Below are 27,896 nucleotides of genomic sequence, written 5' to 3' on the forward strand. Positions count from 1 at the left end.
CTAAATCTGTTCAGCAACAAAGAGTCCTCAAAAATGTTATCTTTTTTAAGAAATTTATAAAAATTGTAGCTGAACAACTGCATCTAATCTGCTCGGTGTTCTCTTTAACTTGAATAAAACTTTTTCTAATTGGCAGGAATTTTCTAATACACAGGAATCTTGATAATGTAAGGCACAAGGCACAAATAGGTATTAGGTCTTTAAAAATATTAGCAGTTGTGGATCCTAGCACTGTTCATTATTTTCAACTGCATTAGGTAGATTTCTTGTACAGTCACAAGGCAAGTATTTCTCTATTCTAGCTGTAATATGCTAGGGTTATTCTTTTCAATACCTTCAGGATTTTTTTGAGGACTGAATAAGGGAATTATTCTTATCCCTATAAAAAGATAACACAGCATGCATTTAAAGTAATGTTTATAATCAAGACTTTATAGCTATAATGAATTAATGTAGGAAATTACTGGGGGTTTTAAAATATAAGACCAATGGAAGGACAAGCCTGAAACTTGTCAGGCAAGTTGTATGACTTGACAAGTCATGCAACTTGTTGACATCTTTTGCACGCTCAGATAGCTCTGAAATATAAGATTTATCTAGAGGAAAAAGCTGCTGTTTGTCTTTATTGAATACTATACGAGTATAAAAGCAAGATACATATCTGAAAGTGCTAAGAGGAATATTACTGTATAGATACACTGAAGTGACATTTTTCTCCTTTTAGCTGCGTTACTCTCAGAGCATTTTACTCAAACCAGGAAGGAGTAACAAAACTGAAGTGACTATGTTCATACAGTGTGGCCTAACTTTATTCATGCGTACCCTGAAGAGAGTGTAAAAACTCAAGAGTCTTATTCCTCTTGAAATTCTGCTTCTCAGAGATTTTAGTCTAAAAAGATTGAACACTGCTGTCAAGGTATAGGCCATCTCTCTTGAAGAAGAAAAAATGTATGGTCCAGACATTCCAGAAGAATGAGGGAGATGAAAAAAACTTGCCAAGAAAACCCAACTCACAGTGGAAAGTACCTCCCTGGTGAAGCAGAACAGAAAAGTGAAACAAACTTCAGAATTTCTGACCTTTACTGTGTGTGAATAACATTTTGCAAAGTTTGGTAAAGAAGAATGCAAATTATCCCTTGCTATTCAGAGAGACAACCTAGTGGGATTTTCAGATTAGTATCCATTCATGTATTTTCTCCCTCTTTTTCATTTCAGATCTAGAATAAACAAAAGTTACAGCTCCCCAGTGCACACAGACAATACTCTTTATGAGGAATAGACAATATTTTGTTCCATTATGAATGCTTAGCACATTGGTTCTCAGTTTGTGGTACTACAAATACCCTTCATCCTGAAAGTTCACCGAAATGCTGGAAGGTTGACTTGAAACGAAAAGAAACTGCACTGTCTAATGCTGCTTTTCTTCTTGTGAGGTCTAATTTCTCAATGAAAAAATCATTTATATTTCACAATGAAATGAGGATCCAATATTCACACTAAAAGTTGGAATTTTATTTTGGATTTGTAGTTTTGGTACCATCTTCGGTATGGTTACCAGCAGAGTGACAGATTTTACTGTATACAGTCTTAAATCTCAAAGGACTAGTTTGTAGCCCTTGGGACAGACATTCAGTGTAAGGAGAGTCTAGATTACTGGTTGCTTATTTAATTTCAATTTATAGCATGGCACCAGTTTCCCACAAAACAAACACTTTGTTATCTCCACTGTCTCAACAGCCTCACTTAAAACCAGATATTCTAGTCTTCAAGTGTTTTTTTTAGACTGAGATTTCCACAGAAATACACATAGTGGGCTGGGCTCCCAGTTTCAAGGGAACCTTAGTTAACTGCTCCTTGCTGTTTATTTTCACCAATTTCTATCCTATTCTTTTGCCAAAGTCTATTTATCATCCATAATCACATTTCCCTTCTTTCACATGTACTTTTCCTGAGTTCATGACTTTAAATGCCTACTTTTTTCATTTTGAAAAAACATGGTGTGACAGAAGCCTGGTTTCATTCTCTGCACATACTCTTATTACTAATGGACCTATCTATTTTTATTACCTTGACCCTATTTGCACGGTCATGCAATGAAACACTGCTTACTTCTCTCCCTCTCTTCTGGTCATGGGTCTGGAAAGCTACCACATGACAGCCACAGTCTTTCAGCCTAACACAGGGCTGAAGTAAAATCTTTATTTCAAAGGGAAAGCATATTTTTTAATAGTGGAAAGAAGGAGGAAGGAAAAACATGCATAAACCTCATCCTTCTGTTCAGTGCTGCTGTTTTAAAGAGCCACAGGAAAAAAAAGGAAATTTGTAAAACCATTTCAGCGAGAGACCTTTTTTTTTTGACAAATGTACAGGAAACATTAATCTGAGGAGTTGAGGTTCTTTTATTTTACACCTAATACAATTCAAATTTAAAGAATTACTTGCACAAAAAAATAAACACATTTGGTATAAAAATTTATCATCACTTTAACACCTTTTTTTCTTCTTATGGCCCCTGCCTTCTCTGGAGCAGAAACATATAAAGACTAATGGCACAAGTTTGTTGTATTCTACAGCATTTTTTGTTTTTCCATACTCAAGTACCCTAAAGGACAACAGCCCGCTGTATACAAGAACCATTTTCTTCAGCCTGCTGAATGAAGTTTCATAAAGAACCAAAGCTATAAAGGCATTTTAAAAACCACTGTCTCTTTTTCCTTTCAGAAGCACTGACTTTTTGCACTATTAATATACATAGTGTTACGTAACAGCTCTTGAGTACAGTACATGCAGCAGAATATACCTGTTGTATATAAAACATACATTTAAAATCTTGACTTATTGAATTATTGGAAGATAGAGTAATTGTAGAATGCCCACTGCTTAAAGAAAATGGTTTGATAGTACAAATCTCTGCATATGTTGGCCACTGGAACAAACCAAGGCTCACTGGAATAGTCTCTGTAGCACATCAAGGTGCATAAATAATTTACCTACAATATTAAAACATGACTTAGCAAAACCAAAAGTTCAAGATCTTATGACTGGGGGCTGGAACTAGATCTTTACAGTCCTTTCCAACCATACCATTCTATGATTGCTATGTTACTCTTCAGTGGTTGCAAGGAAGTGTGGTGAGAGTTGCCCCTCTCCTCCCAAGGCCTTTATAAAACCTTTAGTATGGAATTTTTTTGCCAGATGAACAAACTTATTTATGTCTACTGCCTCTTCTCTTCATTGCAGCTGTACACTGTGGACAGTACCATTTCCCTTTCGGTGCTTCTGTCAGTCCAACACATCCATAGTGGAACCACTCAATAGGGCACTATAAAAAGTTAAAAGAGAGGGTTTGTGACTTCAGATTTTTTCAAAATGCATATCATAAATACAATTCTATGAAAATGAAACATGAGTGAAAGCGTAGATTCTGCATTTCACACAAGTCACAGGACAAAAGGAGAGAAGAAGATCTGCAACACACACTCAGAACACTAAGAAAAATTATAAAAATTCTAGGAGTCATATATGGACTCGCATTACAGAGAAAAATAAGTATGTTCTGCTTTGAAATACTAAGTTTGACAAAGAAATTTTATCACTCACTTCTGTTTAAATGCAGTTATCTCAGTAAATACATTATTGTATTCAACTGTTATTTGAAAACTTTTTTATTTGAAAAGGACAACTCTTATTAGTAGTGAAATAGCTGAAATTCTCAGAAATAAAGGATATTTTGAAGCAGGGCATTTTTGAACCTAGCAAAGGCAGCAGGTTTCTAAAAGAACCTAAGCTGTGTGGAAACATGAGAAATTTCCTGAAGGATGGTTCAAATCATATGAACTTTACTCTAAAAAAACTCTACTCAAAAACAAACTCAGAAAAAAAGCAACTCCTGCATGCAACAGTTATATGCACAAGCCTCTCATGAACCTTTTGAACTTTGTTACTTACATCTTGGTTATCACAGCCTACCATTTCACCATAGGACACCTAGTAAAATAAGAAAAAAAACCCTTAGCAATTAACATTTTGAAAGAACCACATTCATATTTCTTCCTTTGAGGTTTTTCCATTAATAGCAGTAACAACATTTTCATTTTACTTTTGTTATACAACACAAACACCATCACAATAATTCATAGTGAATTGATTTTCCAAAATTGTTTATGCAAAAGAAGATATATCTGCATATTTCAGATTGGATAAAAACTAAATTCACCGCAAACCCCCTCAATTTTTTATTTTAATTATTCCTGAAATCTCCATTACCAGATTTGTAACTCTCCAAGGATATAACATAATTTTAAAAACAGATTATTTTTAGCTTCAACAATTCATTATTCACATCACCAGTAAGCAAATAAAAACAGATCAGAAGTTCAAGAGTAAAAATATAGTTTTTTCAAAATTAAAATTCAGAGAAGGAAGTTCAGCTACATCAAAACAGCAGTAATAATAAACTGTAGTTGTATTTCAATTTGGAGGCCATCCTTACCTGATTACAAATACAGTAACGTGGCTCATTTGGATCATAGGTCCAATCAACCTGGCTATTAGAATCAGACTCTGGTATTACTGCTGTTTGTTGAGACAGTTCTTGTGCCAGTGCAGATGAAGAAGAACATGATGATAGAGAGGAAGAAGAAGACGATGATGAGGACTGCTGACTTGAGGATTTGTTGTTGTTTCTGAGGAAGAATAAAAAAAAAGGAAAAACGTAACATGGATGATTTATTTTCTACCAAGTAACAGAATCACTAAAGAAGTACTGTGTTGACTCTGAAATACTGCAGTATGTAAATCCCAAAGCTATCATTCACCATCATATTCCACTCAACCACTGCAAGCACTGGCATGCACCCACTGTATGCTCTTGGAAAAGGAAACAAGTCATACCAGCTTACAAGCGCAGGACATGCTCTAATCAATGGAATTTAACAGCTCTAAACTGTCAAGTGGCTTTAACAAATGCTTTTCTTCACAATGTTTTCCATCAACAGCCTTGGTGTCAAGATCTTATAAAAACTGTTACCAATAAAACAAGAATTTACATATAAATAATGTCATATGTCATGTACAATAGATAACTGTTTAGAAGATGACTGATTCTCTGTTAAACTCCACTCAAGCATCAGCAATTACTCCATAGGAATGGTGCCAGAATAAAATTTCTCTGCATTTGCTTATAGGTCAGACCTGACACCCAAGATATTCATAGATGAAAAATGCTTCTACAACAGCATTATTAACTGAGTTGTGAACAAACAAATTTGAATGAGGAAAAAAACTCAAGACAATTTAAAAGGATGGGCATTTTGAGACAAATTCTTTCAAGTACAAGTTTTGATTGTTGAACATGTTGTGATATTTTGTTGTTAAAAATGTTTTAAAACTTCATTTCAATCAGAAATGAAATTTATTCCCTGTTCTAGATGGTCAGTCATTAGAAAGTCTCATGTTTACTTGAAACTGGCATCAAATGTCTCAGATTATTTCAAAACCATCTACAAACCAATTATAAACAGTAATTCCCAGAGCAACTGCCGTTACATCAAATCTCTCCAAAACACAGAAAAGTGAGGGAAGAAACTTGATTGTACCTCAGATAAAAAAGCAAATCAATGGAGTGAGTTTGCTTAAAGAAAAAGAAGTGGAAGGATTAAAGAACACAGCCCTGCACAAAAAATGGCCAAGGGTGGTAACTACCGTCTGCTGATTCCCCTCTACAGATATTAAATACAATGTATTTCTAATATGGCCCATGACTTTTAAAAGAAAGCTCATCTGTCTTAAAAGTTATAATTGCAATCAACAAGTAAGAAAACCTACTTGCTTTTTCTGCCACTTCGTGAATCTGTGGTTGATGAACTTAACGTCTGAGTTAATGTAGATGCCAGAGCTGATGATGAATATCCAGCTGAATCCCTGGACAATGAAAATTCTCTTCCAAGCTGAAAATCATTGTTCTTAAATGCTTCATAGCTGGCTTTTAGACTGGATGTTCGTCTTCCCTCCTTCATCTAAAAGTAATGCTGATATTGTATCAGATTACACAGTAAAGCTCCTACGTAAGGCTACTAACTGCTAATAATATGCACAGTTCCCCTCGTTACTTTGTTAAAAAAATTACGTACATAAAGTAGTTAAATGTGTAAGAATATCTTCCAGGAAAAGTCAGAAAACAAGCTGTCCCCTTAGGCAAGCTATACAGGATGAAACTGTCACATATTAAAAAAATTCTAATAAAAGAACTGAATCACATCAGCTGAAAGTGATTGTGGGAATTCAGATTAAAACAAACAAAACAAAACAAAACAAAAAAACAAAAACACAAAAAAAAACCCCACCAAAAAACACCAAAAAACCAGTCACTAGCCTGCCAGCCTTTCCTCTTAATCTTAAGTGGATGGCAGAATGACAAGAATATTTTGACATTACCTGTGCTGTGGCTTGCACTGCTTGAGCTGCTGCCATGGTAATTGCACCGGCCCCGGATCCTGAAGATAATGAGCCCAGGTTATATGATGCCAATGGTTGAGAAGAGTTTGTATTGTATGCATTGTTTGAAGAGGATGATGAATTACTGTTTCGACACCCTTGATGAATAGAACACATTTATGAAAATTCAAAATGAAACTAAATTCCTTTGCATTTTAAGAAGAGTTATATGACAACCAGTGAAAGAGTAGGAACTCCATTTACGCATCAGAGCAGTCTAATCATTTGGAAAAAAAGGTTTTAAAAGTAATTAGACACAGCCAGTATTTGTTGGTGGGGGGGTGGGGGAGAAGTTTTTTCCCTATCTATCCTCATGTGCTAGGAGTCCTTTTAGAAAGACAGCTCTCACAATGATACTCAGCAATTGAAGAAGAGATACAGCTGCTATACATATGCGTATATTGAAACAATTCTCACTACTATAATCATCAAGAAGAGGGTAATAATGATCGCACACCTATACTGTTTCTGAAGTAAAACTTCCAACAATCTTAATTCTAGAAACTACAGATCAGTTTCAATGCAACACAATTTCCAGGGTCATCTGCAGAATGACAGCTGCTCAAATATTATGACATTTTATTTGCAGCCTCATGAAAAGTTTCTTCCAAAGAAAATTGAAATAGTCATGACGGAAACGACTTAAAACTGACAAACATGACTGAGCTAGTTGACTCCTTAGTCTTCCATTTTCAGAAAAGAAATTATGAAACACCTTTATATTGAGAACAGGCAGAAAGGTTTAGTTTTTTTTAGTCGCCATATACAAAAAAGACTTCTCTTTTGACATAGACAACACATGAAAAGATGTTATTTTTGGACCAACTCTTAAAAAAAAGGTGCGAAAATTCTTTACCCTTACTTTGGAAATTGTTGTATGCATTTTTTCCCCAAAAATAATGCATTGATCTCTTATATTTCTACTACTAGCTGAACGAAACTGTACTGTTATCTTCCTCAAAGTATAGATAAAAAGAAACTGCAGTCATACAGCTGTTAAACGACAACAAAGACACACTTAATGGACAACACAAAAGAGTAAGAATGCCTGCAATTTCTCATGTTTCAAGTGATTGAAAATCCCAGGGAAAGCGGTATCAGTCTCAAACTGAGGACTGGTTGAATGGCACATCCCAGAAGGTCATTATCAATAGCACAGGGTCTAGAAATTCCACAAAGGAAAAGTGCATTGCACCTGGAGAGGAATAACCCCATGCAACATCACAGGCTGTGAGCTGACCTACTGAAAAGCCACCCTGTGGAGAAGGACCTCAGGGTCCTGGTGGACAACAAACTGTCTCTGAGCCAGCAGTGTCCCCTGCGGACTAAGAAGGCCAATGGTGTCCTGGGGTGCATTAGGAAAAGCATTGCCAGCAGGCTGAGCGAGGTGATCCTGACCCTCTATTCAGCCCTAGCAAACCTGTGTCTGGAGTGCTGTGTCCCGTTCTGGGCTCCTCAGTATAAGAGACATGAAATACCTGAAGTGGGTCCAGTGGAGTGAAAAAAAGATGATTAAGGTACTCAAGTACCTCACTTATAAGGAAAGGCTGAGGGAGCTGAGCTTGTTCAGCCTCAGGAAGAGATGACTGAGAGAGGACTCCATCCCTGTCTATGAGCGTGTCAAGGGAACGGAACCAGGCTCTGCTTGGTGGTGCCGAGCAATAGGACAAGAGGCAATGGGCAGAACCTGATGCACTTAATATAAGGAAGAACTTCTGTACTGTGTAGGTGGCCACACACAGGACAGGTTGCATAGGAACAGGCTGCCCAGAGAGGCTGTGGAGTCTCCCTCACTGGAGATATTCAAGAACTGTCTGGACGCAATCCTGCGCCATGTGCTCTGGGATGACCCTGCTTGAGCAGGGAGGCTGTACCAGATGACTCACTGGGGTCCCTTCCAACCTTACTTATTCCATGATTCTGTGATTTCAGAAGACTAATTCACAAATATAATTAGGTTTCTCTTCTTCTGACTAAAAAGAAATGAAATGAAAGACAATTAGGATTACCTGGTGTATTTTCCTTAGAAGCATCTGATGTCAGGGTAGATAGAAGAGCTTCAGATTTAAACTTCTTTTCAGGAACATGATCTGTTGTACTATGGTGAGAAGATGGATTGTGTTTCCTTTCTAAATGACAAAAATTAAGACAACTTAAATGTAAAATCTATTCAGCTTGAAAGGCAAATTATACTAGCACTTTCAACTAATTCCTACCAGCAAAACCTATTTCATTCTTGCATTTCTTCTTAACAGACATTATTAATATTTATTATACTTTGTTTTCTCCTTGCAATGATGGAGAGAAAAAAGTTCTGAACCATCTTTTTCCTCATACTACTCAACAAAAAAAAAAAAAAAAAAAAAAACCAAAACAAAAACAAAGGAAACATAAAAAGTGGCCATCTTTATAAGTTTCAAATACTTACTCTCTACTGGAGTGTGAGAATGGGAGTGATGGTTATTCACAGGCTGTGCTGGTGTATCCAGCTCCAGAGACCCTAAGAGGGAGGGTAAGAAGAATACAAAAATTGAGAGTTGGCACTGTTTTAACTTTTACATACTAAAGGCATCTTTAAAATATTAACCTAATCACAATGCAGTTATATTTATTTTAATCAGAAGAATTTTTGCTGGAGTTGAAACCCTTTCTACAGTACAACCAGGAGCCAGTGAGATTAGTTCTCAAAAAAAAATTGGTGACTGCTACTGTCCAACTGTTGAAATCAAGAACTTAAAATTAAGGCCAATAAAAAGAACCAACAATATTGCCCTCACCATGCCATTTAATCAAATGAGTTGCAGAATGGCAGCACCAGAAGTACTGACAATCTACACCAGTATGAACAATGTAAACTGTATAAACAAGGCATCTTGTCCCACTGAGTCGACCTTGTCACATTCAGTCAAAACTCAAGAAAACAGCACTTTCAAGATGGTTTAACACTCAAAAGAAAGGGCTGCAGATCATCATCCAGATTTTCTTAACATCCAAAATACACATCAACAATAAAAATAAAAGCAAAACAAACAAACAAACAAACAAAAAAACTCCCCCCCAAAAAAGGAAAAAGTCAGATGGACATAAATCCAAGTATATATCTAAGAATAATATTTCTTGTAAGATGAGGCTAAATAATCACAGCATAGGAGAGACTCTGACTATAAATTTGGAACAATATACAATATTTTGTTCATCAATCTCTAACAAAAAGATTTTGAAGTAGTTGTAATACCTACTGACTTACAGTTACACAGAAGACAAAACAAGAAAGCAATTCACATTTATTTTTCAAAATCTGTAGCCTCAGCATTTCTTTACCTCTTCCAGTGCTTTCAAAAAGCATTGAAATACATGAGTAATACATAAATATTACCAAAGTTTAAATGTAATTATTTTAGAAGAGGATCAAAGCATAAGGAGCTATTTTGACTGAGTGAACTTCAACCACGTTATGAACTTGCCCAAAGGCTGCCCTCTGGTGGGACTTTAACCTTATGTAATTACTTACTCTGAAAGATAAAAATGTTAAATCTCCTACTTTTAGCTTTATTTAAAAACAAAAAAGGAAACAAAACCCTCAATCCAAACAAACCTTAAAGATGCAACATGCAGTCTAGTGCTTCTCTATTTTGATCTCTTGAAATCCTATCTAGCAACCTCTCCCAAACACATGGTTCAACAGAAGGTAGCACCACATCCTAAAACCAGCTGGGATTTAAACTAAACTAAACTAGTCATTTTATGTAATTGCCAGTTAATTAATAGCATTTAATTTAGAGTTTTCTTTTATTGTGCCTGTTACTTGTAATAGTAATTACAAATAAAATAGCCCCAAACTCCCAACTTATACAAAATAGCCACAAAAAGTTCCAAGAATGAATACTTATTCCTAATATCCCCAAATGGCTTAAGTCAATTTTCATTATCTTTGGCTATGAGGACAGCCACTGCCTCCATAATCACAGCAGTTAAATCAACTTAGAAATTTATCAAAATCACATTTGCATTTGATGTCTAAATGCTGATAAGTACAGAAGAGCCAGATTCTTCTACACCAAGCTGGCAAAAAAAGCCGCAACTTTACATTTTTATGCACATTCTGAGTATCAACATGGTTGTATTTAACATGCATAATACTTTTCCTTCACTGGGCCATTATAGAAACCCATTCTTGCCCTTTAAAACAGAAAACCACCAAGTACATGGAAAACTAAAATAATGACCCTACTTAGTTTGGTGGCAATCAGTTCAAGGAACAAATGTTACCCTTGCAACTGGGTAGGTGGCATGCTTAGGCCAAAGCACTTGGCTGAATACCTAAAACTATTTAAAACAGGTTAGAGAATTATGTATCTTACTGTAGCAATTCACAAGGACAACAGCTGTGTGCAAAAATTTTTCTACTTAAATGTATTTTGATTTCACTGGTATAAATTTGAGGTTGAAACTAAAATTTGAAAGTGGGTTAAAACATGAGTGAAAATACTGGCAGCCACTAACAAGTGTATGATACTTTAAACCTGCAAATTGACAAACTGACAGAAAGACTGTGAAGTTCTTAAAGAAAATCATGTATACTTACGTCTCTCTAATATTTCTGTAATTCCAGCATTATCTGCTTCAAGTTCCATTTTAAATTTAGCGAGTTCCTGGTCCAATTTTCTCAAATGACGGTCTACCTGTTTGTTAGATGAAGCAAAAATAAATAGCATCCAGTTCTGGAACATGAATATCTACGTACTTAATCTCAGGCCTGCTAAGTATTTCCCTTCCAGCAATTTTGTGCCATGCAGCACTAAGCAAATAATGCACAGAAGAGATCTTCTTGGTCACTTCAATTTCCCTCACTCAGCAGAGACACTGCTGTTAACACCAGAATAGCATAGGGAAAGCTCCAAGACACTTCTTTTTGGAAATAAAGATGAAGACTTGGAGGTGCTCTGGTTATGCAAATTTAAGGGGAAGAGAAAGAAAGTACATGACATGGACTTTAGTAGAAATTGGGCTGCTCTGGGGGAAAATTGCAAGTTCTGAACGGAAACCTGTGTGCAATTTGTGTGCCACTATAAACACCAGTAAATTTGGTATGTACTGAGTCTTAACTGAAAGTGGAGACACCTGTGTGTTACAGCAAACTATGATGTACTCTTGGGTATCACAAATTAACCAAAAATATTCTCAACTCACTATCATGAAAAGAAACACTACATTCCAAATGCTTCCTACATCTGTAATCATACTGGAAAATTTACCTATTTTTATTAAAAACTGGGAGGTTTTTCCAGTTACCAGCTAAGCAAAAGAGAAGGGGTAGTTCCAACTTCTAGAACAAACTTTTGGCTAGCTCTTATGAAACTAAAGCAGTTGTTTTATGTCTTCTATATTTGAGTGTAGTCTGACTTACAGGCTCTGTTTTCTTGAGAAATGTAAAATAAATAAACTTTAAATCACATGCCATCCCTCTCTGGGTCTAGCCATCTATCCAATTTTTCACCCAATGAATAGTGCACCTGCCCAAGGCACGAGGAGCCAGTTTCTCCAGGAGAGTGCTGTAGGAAGCAGTGTCAAAGGCTTTACTAAAGTCCAGGTAGACAACATCCACAGCCTTTCCCTCAAGCAGGTCAATTCATCATTGAAGATCAGTCAGTCAAGCAAGACCTTCCTTTCCTAAACCCACACTGCCTGGGCTTGAACCCCTGGTTGTCCTGCTTGTGCTGTGTCATGACACTCAGGATGATCTGCTCCACAACCTTGCCCAGCACTGAAGTTAGGCTGACAGGCCCTTACTTCCCTAGATGCACTTTCTGACCCTTCTTGTACATGGGCATTACATTGCTAATTTCCAGTCTGTTGGGACCTCTGGTAAATACCCAAAAGTGGCTCAGTGACCTCTTCCACATCTCCTTCAGTGGGGAGATGTGGATCCCACCACAGCCCTAGACCTGTGTGTATCTAAGTGTCACAGCAGGTTGCTGGCCTCCCTTGAATTACAGGGACTTCATTCTGTTCCCCACCCACTTCTTCCAGCTCAGGGGGCTGGGTACCCTGTGAACAACTGGTCTGCTTATTAAATATTGTGGCAATGAAGGCATTAAGTACCTCTGCCTTTTCTTCATCCTCCATCACTATGCTTACCTCTGTATCCAGTCAAGGATGGAGATTTTCCACAGCCCTTCCTTTATTGCTGACATATTTTTTTAAATATTTTTTGTCTTTCATAGCAGTAACGAGATACAGTTCAACTTGGGCTAATTACCTCACCACATAACCTCATAAAATCCTTGTAGCCCTCTCAAGTTGCCTGCCCCTTCTTCCCAAGGTGATATACGCTCTTTTTTTCCCCAAACTGAAGCCAAAGCTCTGTATTTAGCCAGGCTGGTCTTCCTCCATGCTGGCTTCTCTTTTGGCACATGGGGATGGGCTGCTCCTATACATTTAAGATTTCCTTCTTGAAGAATGTCCAGCCTTCCTGGACTCCTCAACACTGCATCACAAGGGATTCTCTCAACCAGTCTCCTAAACAGGCCAAAACCATGCATTAAAATCTTATGATTCCTTAATACTATTTATCTGTTTTATATTTAAGTGACACTTACTACCCAAAATTCTTAAAAGTCAATAATGTTTCTTAAATGAGCAAAACATCTGTATGTAGATGACATAAAAGTACAGGCAGCACAACTACAGTGCTTACCAAAATGCTTAGAATTTCTTAGGGCATAAATTTAGGTAATTCAACACGTCTTGTGTCCACTTACCAGATCATATATTTGATTGGCCAGTTGCACTTTTTCATCTGCATCTTCCAAAGCTTTATAATAATCCTGTTATGAAGAGAATTTTTTTTTAAATTATGAATGTAACTGAATTAACTTCAGTAAGTTTTAGCTGCTGTTATGAAGCACAAAATAGAAGTCAAAAGGACAAATTTAAGTCAGTTTTCAGAAAGACTGAACATTTACTGTAAACAACAATCATCTGAATTTTAAATGAGAGATATACTATATATCAATTTATTTTCTCTCTGTTAGAAAAAGCCAAATTACAAGAAGGAGATACTTCCTACTAGAGCAATATTTAGATTTCTGCAAGAAATTAAACAATCTTGCATTTATTTTATATTACACAGCATCATGTAATGGACTTAAAATAAGACTGTGTCTTTTATTTTCAGGACCACCACAAATCCTATTGCTCCTCAAAATGATGCTGAAGTACTCTGTAGGGAAGCCCTTCCAGCACTCTAATTAAACAGGGATAATAGTGTATATAATTTTAATTACTTTAAAATAAGTTTCTCTAACTTATAAGTGCATTCTAAATAATTTGACTAAAACAATCCAAAATCCTCCTCTAACCAATGAAAATTCGCAGACAAATTCTTTTTTAAAAAAGGTATATTTTCAGATGTTTTTACTTTAGATTTTAATAGATTTTACTGTCTTTTAATTCTCAATTTCCACTGAATAGTATCTTCTGTGAAAACTACTTGAAATTTTGATTCAACTAAAGTCAGTAGAAAAATTTTCATTTATTCTAGCAGAGTCAGAGCTCTGACCTTTTTCTTTTTTAGAATTTAAAATCCTATTTGCATTAATTAAAGAAGAAAATAACCCTTACCCAAATTAGGGGCTGAAGTAGCCACTGTAGGAGACTACAAAGGAGTTTGTCCTGACAAAATGATGGACTACATTGCTTAAAATACCATCACCAATGCTCAAGTATTGAAGGATAACACAGAACACATTAATATTCATGTTCTCACTCCTCCCTCTCTCAAGCTAAATAGACCATATGCATAATGTGTAGAAGGACATAGCCAGAAAATCACAGGAAAAGCTGAATCTAAGCTTGAAAAATATCCTTTAAAAGAAAGCACATTAACTTGGGCAACTTCATGTCACACAAACAGAAACAAAAAAATCTGAGCTCTAAATTTAGTACCAGGTTTCCTCACTATTTCAGGATTACATTTTTTTAAATGCTAGCAAGTGTTCATCAAAACTTCAGAGAAATTCTTGATCAAAGAAACCTTTCACTCACTTTTCTCCTCCAAGGTCGTTCCATCCACCTCTATGAAAGCCCAAGGGAAGGCACAGTTCTGAACACTTAAATCTCCCATCAATCATTAACTATTTTTTCCTAAGGTTGTCTTAGTTTTCAAAAGAAAAATCTGATCCACTCTTATGATATCCTTACTTTTTTGATTGATGTCATTTGTTCTTCTCTCCATTCAGGTTTGTTTTTCTTTGCATTCATAAAAAATTCATTTACCCTCTGCTCAAGCTGATCCATTGCATCTGTAGCATAGGAAAAGATTGAGACAAATGTTATCTTCTCATGTCCATAAACATTAGAAAATAAGGGGAAATTTTTTTCTCAAACAAAGTTGACACTGAGGTGCAAACTATTAGAGAGGAAAAAAAAAAGAAAAAACCAAAACAACCAAGCAACAGTGGACAGCGGAGGGAAATATTTACCTTAATTTCCAAGAAGCAGAATTGCAATCTGGTAGGATTCTCATCAAGGTTCTTGTGCTCTCCAGCATGGGACAGGCAGGACTCCAAGTTCTAAAGGTTTTTTGTCCCTAAGAGCAGTGGTAGTGACTTAAAGCACGACCCAAACTCCTCACCCAGGGCTCTAGACTGCTGACTTTGGAACATTCTAGCCAGTTACAAACTGAGCAGGAAACAAAATGTTCTCCTAAGAGAAACAGTCAAATACAAAACCAAATAATTGAAAAAAATTAGTGTCTCAAAAAGGTAGACCAACTGAAGAGCAAAGTCACTGCCTTTAAGTCCGGGTCTCTCCAGTGTTTGCTAGGAAGGGTCAGGGCAAATTGAAAGCACTCACAAATTATTCCCTCCACCCCCAAAGGAGTAAATGCACTGATAAAGTATTATTTGGACGGGATTTTCACTTTCACAAAGTTGAGACATATCATAAGGGAAAAAATAAAACCACCCATTTTCTAACACTAACTATTTCTAGAAAGGAAAATGTCAACCACAAGCTATTTTTTTTTCATTGTTTATTGAGACAGGAACAGGGATTCCCTTCCCTTTCCCCTCCACCCTTCTCCCACTGAGTTTACTATTTCAACAGCTTGTGCACTCAACAGCTTGCACATTTCCAAAAACATGCAGCTGCCTCAGTCAAACTAGCTTGGACAGCCTTGCTAGTGTCAGGATAGATGCCGTTACTGAAGGTTTTTTTCCCAGCATTCTCAGTGACACTGCCCAGCTACCAGTTTTACATTAAATTTGACAATGCACAAATCACCTATAAACTTCAGGCTCTGGGTGCAAAACACCTAAGAAACTCTCCAGAAACCACCACTAAAACTGGATCACATCTTGCCAAAACAAAATGCAAATTAATTAATTAGTTCAAGAAGCTCATGAAATGCCAAGTATGATTTACTCTGAAAATCCAATAGGCTAAGGGTCTTCACAACTCTGTGAAAATTCACAGCTAGAACTGTTTATATAAAATAACCAAGAATCATTCATACTCAATGATCAAAAATATTAATCAATTTTCCTTTTACTGGGAACATTCAGTATCAAACCCAACAGGAATCTAACAACTGACTGGACAGAGCACCATTAATCCCAAGACATAACAGTTGTGATGTTAAGTTCACATTAACTTTATTTAGATCCAGACAAACAAAGCAGTGAAACAGTTCTGGAGTAAAACAGGCTGAACAATGAGCATTTTCCACTTGCACCATGTAGAGAATATTAAGAAGCCTGAGAGGCAAGCAAGAAGCACACAATTTATATGGAGGCTTCTAAAATCTTTGCTCTTTGACCGAATGACTCTAATTTGGTCTAAGAAGCCAAAAGACAAAATGTTCTATCTCCTATCCTCTGAGCACAAACACCTTAAGTGTTAGTTGTTCTAGTGGCTCCATAAAGAAGAAATGATAAAAAAGTATCTTCCCTCTTCACTTTTTATTGAGGACATGTTATCAGTCTGGGTGAACTGCCTAGGGGAAAATTTCCACAGAAACTTGGTCTCTCCTGAAAGAGTAGAACAGGAAAAGCCAAGTTCAGGTCAGGTCTATTAAATGATATGGAAAGTTCTCTCTGCTACACTCAAGTTCATCCATTTTTTCTTGTGACACTATATTCTGAGATACTAATTTCTTAGGTTAAATTTCACAAGAGAGTTGCCAAAACTTCTATGAGAACAGTCCCTTTTCTAGATATTGACATTTGACCATGAAATCCTGATAATCCATGATTTCAACTTAAATAAATACATTTAATCCTTCATGTGAAGCTCAGTTAAAGCTCAAGAGTCAAGTCCCAACTCAGATGATCTTTGCTTTTTCCACCACAATCTTATCAGAATATACAGCAGATAGACCCGGTTTTTTGTTTCTTCCAACTACAAACAGCAGAACCTGCCTCATTAGGAGTCAGTGTGGTCCAAACAGGACAGAATACAAAGTCAACAACGACACTGAAGCAGAGAAGCAGAGATATCTCTGAATTACTAATCATGTAGATTTCTCGGACAGCATCACTCATCAAAGCACTGTTTTCAAGTACTTCTGAGACACCAAACAACCTCCAGGTTTGCACATAGTGTTCATCAGGCAGCTGGGCAAGTCATGCTGAAGAGATGCTAGTCCAGAAGTTTCATAAATGTTTTTGGATACCTTGCCAATCTTTTCACAGAATTACAGAAGTACCAATGTCTGAAAAAAATTTTCTCTACACTTAAGGTTGGTCCTAGTATACAATATTCACTGTCATTCAGTATTTCCAGTAAACAACATGGAGTGTTATTTGTCATTTTCGGTTAAAGCAGGGAAAATTACAATCTGCTGTCTTGCCACTGCTAGCTGCCTCAGTTCTAAAACACACCTAAAAAAAATAACCTAGTATTCTCTTTGCCTTCTTATGGAAAAGAAATAAAATAAAATTTGTGAACTTATTCCAAACTATCCATGTCAGGGAGTTGCTCACTCCCCCTCATGATTCTCCCTGGTGATAGGGACTTCAGAGGTGCTGTGTCCCAGGAGCCATGACAGTTCCCACAACTTTAATCATTGAACCCAAGACAACATTTAGATGATAGTACACCCCAAAAAAATCCTATAGACAGTTCTACATGTGTTAATAAGGCCTGTTAAACAGACTTGTTAGGTCCATTGAAATAAATATCCAATGGAAATCACTTTACAGTATTACAGTACTACAGAACTGATCCCACTTAGTGCTGCATTTTGTACTCCTATACAGTATTCCATTGTTATTTCAATCGCTGTTCTTTCTCTCATTCCCCTTTGCAAAAAAAGATGATTGCTCTCATCTTTTGTGCAGTAGCAGTTTCATTAATCAGTACTTTTCGATCACAGTTATAGATAACCATGTTGTGTGTTAAATGACTGCAACAGCTATCCTGGGTGTTACAGGACGCCTAAGTTCCAAACAAGATTGCATTAGAAAAGATGAAATGGCAATGCAGCCTGAAAACAGCCTAAGGCAGTGTATTACATCAGGTTATAAGCAGAGATACAAAGTCATCTACAAAGAAACCTGACGTGTATTTATGAATATATTTTGTGTAAACTATATACTTGTACAAAAGTAAGCATTTCTATAATTTGTATAAAACCGAAAGCATAAAGTATATTTGGTCGCATGTCAGCTAGGGCACAAAGGGCCGAGCAAATGGCACCTTCCCATGTTATTATTAGGGAGCTGGCTGGAAAGTTTCAGGGAGAGCATGCCGCTGCCTACTGGCAGGAGTGGGACATAACTCATGTTCCAAACCACCATCACTGCTCTTAGGGATCAAAAATCTAAAGAGTTTGGGCCGTGCCACCGAAAACGCGTTCGGGAGCAGCACAAGCCCAGAAGGCAGCTCCGCTAGGGCGCTCCCTGCGCCGAGGCCCGACGGGCGGGGGCGCGGGGCGGGCCGGGGGCAGCCGCGACAGCGCCGGGGGCGTGCGCCCCGCCCCTCGCTCATCGCGGCGGCTCGGCACGGACTGCGCCAGCGGGAGATGACGAGACACGCTCGGGCCGAGCGGCGGTGCCGGAGAGCCGGGGCTGGGCTGGGGAGGGGGCGCGACCGTCCCGGGGCAGCGCGGGAGAGCGGGCGGAGCTGCAGCCGCGGGCCGGAGCGGCGCCGCTTCGCCTCCTTCCTCCCTGCCTTGCCCGCCCTGCGGCGGGGCCGCGGCGGCGGGGCCGGTGCCCGCGGGGCGGGGCGGGGCGGGCGCGGAGGGGCGGGCGGAGGCGGCGGGGGCGGGACTCACGTACTCTGCACCTGCAGGTCCATCTCGCGCATCTCGGTGAACCTGTCGCGCAGATCCATGGGAAGCTGCTCGATCACTGCGGGGACACGGGGGAGCGGGAGAGAGGGGGGAGGGAGAGAGGGGGGAGCCAGTCAGTCACTCGCTGCCGTGGGGGAGGGGGGGCGCCGCCTCCTCGGCGCGGCTTCCCCCGGCTCCCCCGCACCGGCCGTGCCCGGCCGCCCGGCGCCCCCGCCGCGCACACACTCACTCTCCAGATAGTCCTCCAGGTACAGCATGGCGGCGGCCGGGCCCGCGCCCAGGGGCTGCTCGAGAGCGGGCGCTCGTCCCTTCCAATATGGCGCCGCCGCCAACAACACCAGCGCCTCGACTCAGCGAAAACAACATTGGCGGCGGACGGCGCTCGCCGCTGCCGCGCCGCGATTGGCTGCTCGCGCCGCTGACGCATACTGCGGCCCGCGCTCTGCCGCGCGGCCTCACGGGAAGTGTAGTCTGTGCTGGGCGAGCCGGTAGGAGACTGCGCGTCCCGCCCGGCGATCTCGGACCGGCTGGTCCGCGCTGCGGGGCCGTTCCCGTGTCCGGGGCCATTCCCGCGCTCCGGGGTTATTCCCGCGCTCCGGGGCCGTTCCCGTGTCCGGGGCCATTCCCGCACTCCGGGGTTATTCCCGCGCTCCGGGGCCATTCCCGGGTTCCGGGGCCGTTCCCGCCTCACGGGAGTTGCGGCACCCTTCTGGGGGAGCAGCTTTCGGCCCTCCGGAGCGTCCCGGGCGCGACCGCAGCGCCGCAAGTCAGGCGAACGGGAAGGGAAAACTTGCAGCTTCTTGACCACTTTCGAGGCTTTTGTTTGTCTGTTGTTGTTTTAGATGCTCGCAGCCGGTCCTGGTTTATTAAAAGCATTAGAAACGGCAGAACTAATGAAATTGCTTCAGTCCGTGACCTCTGACGGCACAAGTTAAAAAAGCTGCTCCGTTCAGCACAGGTCACAGCTAACGACAGCCTTAGGAGAGGAGAAACGTACGAGGGCTTTGGGATTGCTGTTCAGAGTGTAAAACCAAAATTGGCTGAGAGCACTGATTGCCATCCAGTTACAATACTTGCAGTAATTCACTTTCACTCGTTTGAGACTGGGTTTTTTCACAGAGTTTCATTCCCCCAAAGAGTTTTTTTCATCACTCTTCTATTGCTGTTATTTACTGCTTTAAGCATGGACTGATGCATTTATCCAGATCTGTTTTTTGCCTGGGGAAAGAAAATTTTGGGTCTTGCGTGATGCCAGGTGTAAGTATAGCAGCATAAGAATTGTGGTAACAGAGGAGGTTTACTTTCCATCGTGCTTGTTGTTTCCATGTCTTTATCTGTGCCAGATGTGGCCAAGCAAAAAGGAAATGTATGCTTAAGCCAAGTATGAGTAAAACTTGTATGGTATGTTTTTGAGAGCCAAGACCAATGGAAAGTGGTACTTCTCTCATGTCTGAAGTTCATGTATTGAGAGTAGTTAGTTAAAGATGACTGAATTTTGGGAAGTGAAACATACATTTTGTATATAGCCTTTATGGGTAGTAATGTGTTGGATACGCACGGTATCGCAGGCATGTTGAGGGGTTTTAATTTCTTTGTCATTAAAGATGGGGGAGAATGAAAAAGGTGTAAAAATAAGCTCTCAATAACTTTTCAACTTTGTGAAAAAAGTGCTGCATCAATGTGGTCACTTTCCATACTCACTCCATCATCTGCCATGTAGTCTGCACTTCCAGACCAGAAATATCAACTACTCTTACACATAGAAATGTGAACAGATTTTAGATGGTCATTAAGCTCAGTTAGTCTTAATAGAAATAATCTCTATATTGTTGCTCATACAGATCTCTTTCCTGTAGAACTGACTGGTGTAGGCATAACAGTATTTTTAGAGTTTTGTGTGGGAAATTGCTTGACCCAGTTTGGTATGTAAAACACAAGATTGACCCTTTGTGGGAAGATAAATGCCTGCCCTTACTGAAATGAAAGGGTTTGATGCAGCAGGAGAACTTAATCCATGCAAAAGCACAGCAAAGTAACAACATCCTATATTTATTAGGAGAAAAGCTAGGTAAATTTAGGGGAAATCTGAATTGATGGCATCACTTTATTTTGTGCTTAGTTGCGGCTTTAATGATTTTTAAAGAAAAAAAAGTTGTACACATGTTGGGGAGCACATTTAATGCAGCTGAAGTCTAAGAACAATACTGTAAACAAAGACACCACTTTTAGAACCACAACTGAAATATGGTAATAGAGTAAGTCCCTACCATTTGTCACATGACCAAAAATCCCAGGACAGCACAAACATTGGTACATTGTGACTTCTCCTCTTCTCATCTTTGCAAGCTTGGGGCTAGCTGGCAAAATTCTCAGTGAGGCTTACTGTGCCAGGGTATTTTATGTATGTTATGGTGCACAGACCAAGGAGACCAAGGAACACAGCTCTTGGGGCTGTGTCTCAGCCATTTCCATTAGTAATGGCATGTGCTCTGTGTCTCTTAGGGAAACAGGAAAATGAAGCTCAGCTATGCAAGCAGAATGACAAAGTACTAGTGGGGCTGGATGCTGTCTGCAAGTTCAGAACTCCCCCTGTTTATGTGTAGTGGTTTATTGTAATGTGAGTCTCTTATAGAAATAGAGACCTGCTCAGAAAACTGTTTGCTGTTCCCTTTACAGTAAGGGATGGCAGGGGATTCTGAGGTAAACTACAAAGGAAAATACAATTCAATGTGTTCACTACTGAAAAGAAAACAGGAACTTATTTATCTACGTGGGTCTTCTTTAGTACTTTTTAGACAAATGAAAAAGTTCATATTTATCCTTTCTGCCCATATTAACTCATTTTGTATAGTCAAATGACTAGCCACACCAGCTTCAATAGGATTGCTTGTGTAAGAGCTGTTTATCATGACATAGCAATGGCACCGAGTTTAAGGTGACATTTAAGAAGTGATAAGCCAAGAGACCATAAAAAAGAAACTGTTTTTACAATAGAAAACTTCCTGTTGTTTATAAATGCGAAGAATTAACTCTATTGATTAACTCAACTTTTAGAACAACCTAATTAGAACAGCTTCTGATAAGGAAACAGGGATTAATGATTGTTTATTGGAATGCAAATACAGTGAAAAAGAACTAAACACCAGCTGTGAACTCAAGGTAAAAACTTCAATTTGTGAATTACAATTGACATTGCTCAAAAAACTCCTTTGCAGCTACAGAGCTGATTAGCACAGGAAGCGAAGGGAGGCCACAGGAGCTGCTGTTTTCTCCTGTTTATATAATGTTATTAATGTTGATGGCTTTTCTCCAGCAAATGTTTCACATAAATCATGTTTCATCACTGTGACGGAGTGATGGCACAAAGGAATATTATAGATGCCCTGTGATCTACCTAAAGCTAATTGCTTGCCTAGGTTTCATTAGTTTTCAGCTGACAGGAAAAAAAAAAGCTGAAACATAAATTTATGTCCTGATGTGCGCTTCTCAGATGGGGGTTAAGATTTTCAAATCTCCCTCTCTCTGCACTTACCCATTCCATATCTCTGTAATGCCCTTTTTCTATTCTAATTGCTTCTGTCTCTTCCCATATGTAGAGCTGTTTGACACATCTGACTCCATCATTTCCATCTTCGTGTTGCAGCTGCAGTCTATCTGTTGATACCACTCTTTCCTTCTTCCTTCCAAATCCATTCAATCTTCTCAGCTGTATGATTGATTGCTGGAGCTTTCTGTACCCATTTAGGACTGTCACAGTTCTGTATTTACTTCAGTACTCTGATTTTTAACTCTTACCTAATATCAGCGTTTCTGGACTTACAGTCCTTACATTTTGTTTCTTTGTTTTCAAGAAGGACACATTTCTAATGATATTATTTGAAAAAAAAATCAGGGAAGACCTACCTAGCCCATCCCTAGATTGTTATTCCGGGTCTCAGCTACTGCAGGCAGGCTCCTGCACTGTGCTTTCTCCCAAGCAATCCTCCCTGCCTGTGGCATGCAGAGGTTGCAGATGTACATCTGTGTGTTTCTCAGGGCTCTCAGGACTTCCAGACAGAATGACAGCTAAGTGGCATCCACCAGAGCCTACATAAAACTGCAAGCCTGGGTAGCTCTTAAACTACCAGAAAGGAGCAGTTTGGTTTTCTTTGGCACCTGCTCCTGCTGCACTCCAGCAGTCCTGTGAGGCAGGCCAGAATCCATTCACCACGGTGCACTGCTGCGAGCATGTGTCGTGGATCGCAGAGTTCCCAGCAGTTCTGGCTGTATCAGGCCTGCTGGTCTCCTCGCATGCTTTCAACTGTTTTATTGTAATTCCTTCTCACATCCTGTTTGTTGCCTGCTATTTTTCTGCTGTTGCAGCTGTTTTTTCCATTCCTTCCAGTCCACCCAGTTTTGCAGTCCAGCTGTCCCTCCCAGCTGCCATGGACTCCACCATCTCCCAAATTCCACCCTTTCTGCTGCTGCAGGGGCATCACCCACAGCCTCACTCTCCCTCTGCAGGAAATAACTATCATTCCTGCTGTACTGCACACCATGGCTATTGGAGGACATTAGTTAAATAACTGAATTGTCTTGAGACTGAGCACTGTCTAAGGATTACAGCATGATTGTATTTTTTCTGAGCAATCAATTTTATGTAATGGGAAACTGCATCCAAAGCTGGATCCTAGGAAAAAGCTGTGTCAGAGTTTTAAGTACATAATGTTATCCTAGTCTAGTGCAGCACTATGCAGAAACTTCACACTTCCATGAAACAATCCCTGAAAAGGGCAAATTTGGCCCAGAAATATTGTGTCTGGATGGTAATCTCTCTTGAGAAATCAGTTTCCTTTTCTGCTGATTACAAACTCTTGGATTCTGAGATTCACGTTCCTGTTTCTGGAAGAAAATCCATGACCCCAGATAATTAATTTGTTTTAACAGTCAACAGGAAAATGGAACTGCCATTTATCTTTCAGCTTGACTTTGTGTACAGACTCAGGCAATTATATCTCCATCTTTTAGTTAATTTTATCTACTACAGAGTCAGTTAAATTTGCTTGCAGATTTCAGTTATTTCCGGAAAATCTGCAGGATATGAGCAATTGCTGTTTATATATTAATCACTGAAATGTTTTATCCCGACTTCCTAAGGAAATAAAGCTTACATGAGCAATCCGTATGTTTATGTGAATACTTCTTTATCTGTTTTTTTTTTTCATTCTGCTCTGTCTCTATAGAATTGACTAATTTCAACTTAACTGAAAAAAAGCAAAGTTGCTCTTTTAGAGATTGTATACTTATTAGATGCTTGCCTGCTGCTAATAGTTACGGAGCTTTTCTCCCTGCAATATGAACCTTCCATACATTAGACTCAAGAAAATCTACTCAAAAGCAATGAGTACCCAAACCATTAAAAAATCTTCTGCTAATGAACGTAATTTATGAACAAGGAACCAACATAAGCAGTTTTGGTGCTCACAGAATGCCCAGGTTTGTCTGCTTGATTTTCTTGCCATCCTGAATGCTGGACCATGTGGCAGTAAATTGGAAAGTGATTATCTTAATGATTACCTAAACATTTTAAGTAAAATTTGACATTTCAATTGCCTTTAAGTATTTATCTGTAATGAAAGACATTTTCTGCTTTTTTCTTTTCAGATTTATACATGTATTTTTTTTCATCAGGCCAGGACATGCTTGTACCTGGAATTGGCTCATATCTACTAGTTTCCACCAATAAATGCTATAAATTTTTGGTATGCCATGAGTGGCAAGACGAATGTGGGATATGACACCATCTATACCCTGTGCTGATCAGAAGATGTGTCCTCTGAGAACTGACGTCTACAGATGGAGCAGGTAAAAAAATAATAGAGCTGAACAGTCTTGTGCTCAAAGCACATATCTAGGAGATGACAATGCAGTTGTATTACTCTCCACTCAAATTCATGCTCTTGTAGCCTTCTTTGTCTCTGGAGCAAATTCACCGAAGTTGCAAGTGGCAGCAGAGGAAGGAAGTAACTGAGAAATTTGCCAAAATAATGACATTATGATTGACTGGAGTAGCTCAGGTGACCCAGAATAGGATACAGACTTTGAGGGCAGGCATGAATCTTCACTGCTTCTGGATTTACACAGTCAGATATGTGCAGATAACCCAGGAATCACCTATTTCATGGTTTCAAGAGCTGTGCAGAGACTGAGGCACTCAAGAAACTGGAATTCAGACTCAGAGGAGTTACAGGACAGTCCTTGTGACAGAAGGCAAATACCCTAACTTCTTACCACGGAGAGATGATGTACTGCAGTTCAGCATAAGAATGAAAGCATTACAATATCAAACAAAATCTTTTGTTTGATAATGTAAGGCAAAACTTGGGGCAAAAAAGGGAGAACAACTGATTTCCTTGAAATTTTATTACCATATGTATTCAAAGTGGTAATAACATTGTAGCTGTGATACTCTCAAAGATACAGGCAATTTGTCTTTTTGGGGAAGCTAACTTCGATGATAATTATTATTTCAAGGTGTATAGAATTGATGAAAATACAGACAACTTGGAGAGCACAGAAGTTCCTCTTCACCTGTCCTATTGACTTCTGTTATCTGATTTTTTAAACTTTCACATGATCTAAATGTACCTATTTTAGAAGTATAGCTTAGCTTACAAGTGAACAGATCCTATTCCTTACTGGCTTGAATCAGCATGCTTTAAGGCTGTTATGGTTTATTATTTTTGTTTTGAAATGCAAATTCGTGGTCCCACATGCAGTGAGCCCTGTTGTGTTAGTTCCTACAGAAATAAAGAATAAAAGGTGATGATAGGCTAAGTTAATTTGTTTTTCATCTCATGCACTGAAGGAGTAACCTTACCATATTTTTAGATGAATTCTAAAGGTTTGCAATCAGCACATACCATAATGATGCCTCATCTTTGCATATATGCAAAAATCCCTAATGTAAGCATGTACAAGGTTATTTGAAAATGCACTGTGAAACCAGAAGGGGCAGTAAGTGCCATTGCAGTCCATTTTAGAAGGATTGCTCTTCTTCCAAGTTCTCAGACTTACTCTGATATATTTCTTATTCTGATTTTATTTCTTTATATTTCTTATTCTGATTATCTTTCTTTGTTTCTTTCCATTATTCTGATATATTTCTTTCCAAAAGAGAAATATTTTTTTTTAGCGCACATGGAGAGCTTGCCTCTCTATGTGTCAGGATTGTATTTCAACAAAATATGAAGAGAACTACACAGTCACAGTCACTTGGGACTTCACTTGCATAATAGTAGTTGCAATGAACAGCCTACTTTCAGGGTAGCAAGTGACAGGAGTGCCACATAACATGAACAGAAGATCTTACTAACAAAAGAGTTAATTTTCATGAAGAGGTTCTAATTTAGAAATTCTTCACCTCTCATTTTCATGCATGTTGTTGCAGAACTGTCTGGTCTTTTTTATTTGCATATGTTATATCTATTACATTTATTTGTATCCCAGAAGTTGTAAGAAACAGGATAAAAAAGCCCCTTTTTCTAGTCTAACCTGATATTGAGTATCTTTCATTGATAGGGAACAGATTTAATTTTAAAAATCTTATAAATCATCAAAAACTCATTTCAGTTTGACCATGAAGGTATTTATATTCTGATAAAATTAACTTTAAGAATTACTTTTGTTAGCAGTGAAATGTGATACTCCATGATTGACAATGTTCTCTACACAGAAAGGGATACTCTTTCTTGAAAAACTTGACAGAAAGTGCAAAGAACTTCATATATCTTCCAAGACAATGTTTTGCAAACTTTTGAGAAAAATCTAGTGGCTCCTAGATTATGTGCCTAAGGCATAATTTTAAAACTATCAGGTCAGACAATGTTGTAATTCAATAACAACTCCTAATAACATAGTAAGAGATGAATATTTGGTGAAAATAAAAATAGGTCCTAATTTTTTTTTATTGTGTATGTCAATCTCTCTTTGCTGTAATTATGTCTGGGCTGTTTTTCCATTTTGAGGCTAAATGCAAAATCAGATTATAAATTAGTCCTTCTAAAGAATACTTACTGGTTAAATAAAAGCCTAAAACAGTATGTCTTAGCAGTTATTTTCTTTTGTAAACAGGATCAACACAAACAGTGCTGCCAGACGAGAATGATTAATGGTTCAAAACACTATAGATCTGCATTATGTAATGCATCTCATATCCTTGAAATGAGGATTGTAATTTGTCATTGTTGTCTAGAGCTAAAATTACAACAGGTAATTTGCAAGAATAGATTGTAGTGTTTTATAATTGCTTTTTTAAATTCATATGGTCTTATATTTGAATAAATATTAGATCTCAGAGCAATGCATTAATTTTCTGTATAGTGACGTGCAATGGCTGGAAAATCAATTATGCTTTTTATTTTTAGCTAAAATGACCTCTATCATATTTCTCATATGGTGTGGTACCCTATAGGTAGTACCAGAATACAAGCACATTCCTCCCACCGAGAAGTACTAATTTTCTACTTTTATTTCTTTATCTCTACTCAGCCATGGGATTGGCAGGGTTCACAGCTAACCCTTGAGGTTAGAGCACATTCTGACTGCTCATGGGAATTACTTTTTGGTCTGTTGTCAGCATGCCCTTACAGGGGGCTGTTTTCTCATGGGCCTTCTCCAGCACCTCTCCTTGCCACTACTGTGTGCCGCTCTTTCAAACAATGGCCTTGGCTCATTCCAGATATATGGTTTATTGTAGGCTGTTGAGTTCATTAAAAGGCACATGATAATTCATAATAAAAGAATTTCTCTCTCTGAACCTCTCTGTACTCAATTATAGAATTGCAAAAAAAGAAAAAATCATGTAAGAGATGCCAGATAGAAAAACTTGATTCACAGCAGTTTGTTTATTTGGGGTGTTGTTGTTGTTATTGTTGTGGGAATGTGCTAAGAAACCAACATTTTGTGTTGTGATATGGTCAAATGTGCTGTAATTGTCTGAATGAGAAATTCCATTAAATCACTGACTTGTGGTTCTGGAATTGCTCAGTGACCTCAACTGCTGGACGACAGCTGTAGCCTGCCTTCTTTATTTACTGATGCTGGCTCATAAATGTATCTTGCTAGC

The 27,896-nt window shown here is 38.7% G+C and overlaps 2 protein-coding genes across 7 annotated transcripts; one reads left to right on the forward strand and one right to left on the reverse strand.

Moving 5' to 3' along the window:
- Positions 1 to 2,381: 2,381 nt before the first annotated feature.
- Positions 2,382 to 19,161, reverse strand: ING3 (inhibitor of growth family member 3). 6 transcript variants are annotated; one of them, XM_072921433.1, is made up of 13 exons: positions 19,020 to 19,161; positions 18,777 to 18,848; positions 14,979 to 15,201; positions 14,698 to 14,798; positions 13,257 to 13,322; positions 11,081 to 11,177; positions 8,924 to 8,995; positions 8,505 to 8,624; positions 6,436 to 6,593; positions 5,827 to 6,017; positions 4,493 to 4,685; positions 3,949 to 3,987; positions 2,382 to 3,322 (listed from the first exon to the last, which is right to left on the reverse strand). In XM_072921433.1, exons 4-13 carry the CDS (start codon positions 14,791 to 14,793, stop codon positions 3,206 to 3,208), a joined length of 1,149 nt encoding a protein of 382 aa, XP_072777534.1. In that variant the 5' UTR covers positions 14,794 to 14,798; positions 14,979 to 15,201; positions 18,777 to 18,848; positions 19,020 to 19,161; the 3' UTR covers positions 2,382 to 3,205. The 6 variants fall into 6 exon arrangements, with proteins under 6 accessions (XP_072777534.1, XP_041567156.1, XP_072777552.1 ...); XM_041711222.2 differs by having other exon boundaries at positions 14,979 to 15,085; positions 19,020 to 19,103; XM_072921451.1 differs by having other exon boundaries at positions 6,436 to 6,494; positions 19,020 to 19,074.
- Positions 19,107 to 26,871, forward strand: LOC115490906 (uncharacterized). Its single transcript, XM_072921473.1, has 2 exons — positions 19,107 to 24,634; positions 24,736 to 26,871. The coding sequence occupies exon 1, from the start codon at positions 19,107 to 19,109 to the stop codon at positions 19,710 to 19,712; it is 606 nt and encodes a 201-aa protein (XP_072777574.1). The 3' UTR covers positions 19,713 to 24,634; positions 24,736 to 26,871.
- Positions 26,872 to 27,896: the final 1,025 nt, after the last annotated feature.

The sequence above is a fragment of the Taeniopygia guttata genome, chromosome 1A, assembly GCF_048771995.1.
Source record: "Taeniopygia guttata chromosome 1A, bTaeGut7.mat, whole genome shotgun sequence".
Taxonomy (NCBI): domain Eukaryota; kingdom Metazoa; phylum Chordata; class Aves; order Passeriformes; family Estrildidae; genus Taeniopygia; species Taeniopygia guttata.

Excerpts from the sequence above, each read along its gene's own strand:
- LOC115490906 (XM_072921473.1), top strand. The coding sequence starts at position 19,107 with ATGGCGCCGCCGCCAACAACACCAGCGCCTCGACTCAGCGAAAACAAC.
- ING3 (XM_030257088.4), bottom strand. The coding sequence starts at position 19,047 with ATGCTGTACCTGGAGGACTATCTGGAGA. Across the intron at positions 14,799-18,776 it reads GATGGACCTGCAGGTGCAGA|ATGCAATGGATCAGCTTGAG; the intron begins GTACGTGAGTCC and ends CCTATGCTACAG. Across the intron at positions 8,625-8,923 it reads TTCTCACACTCCAGTAGAGA|AAAGGAAACACAATCCATCT; the intron begins GTAAGTATTTGA and ends TTTGTCATTTAG.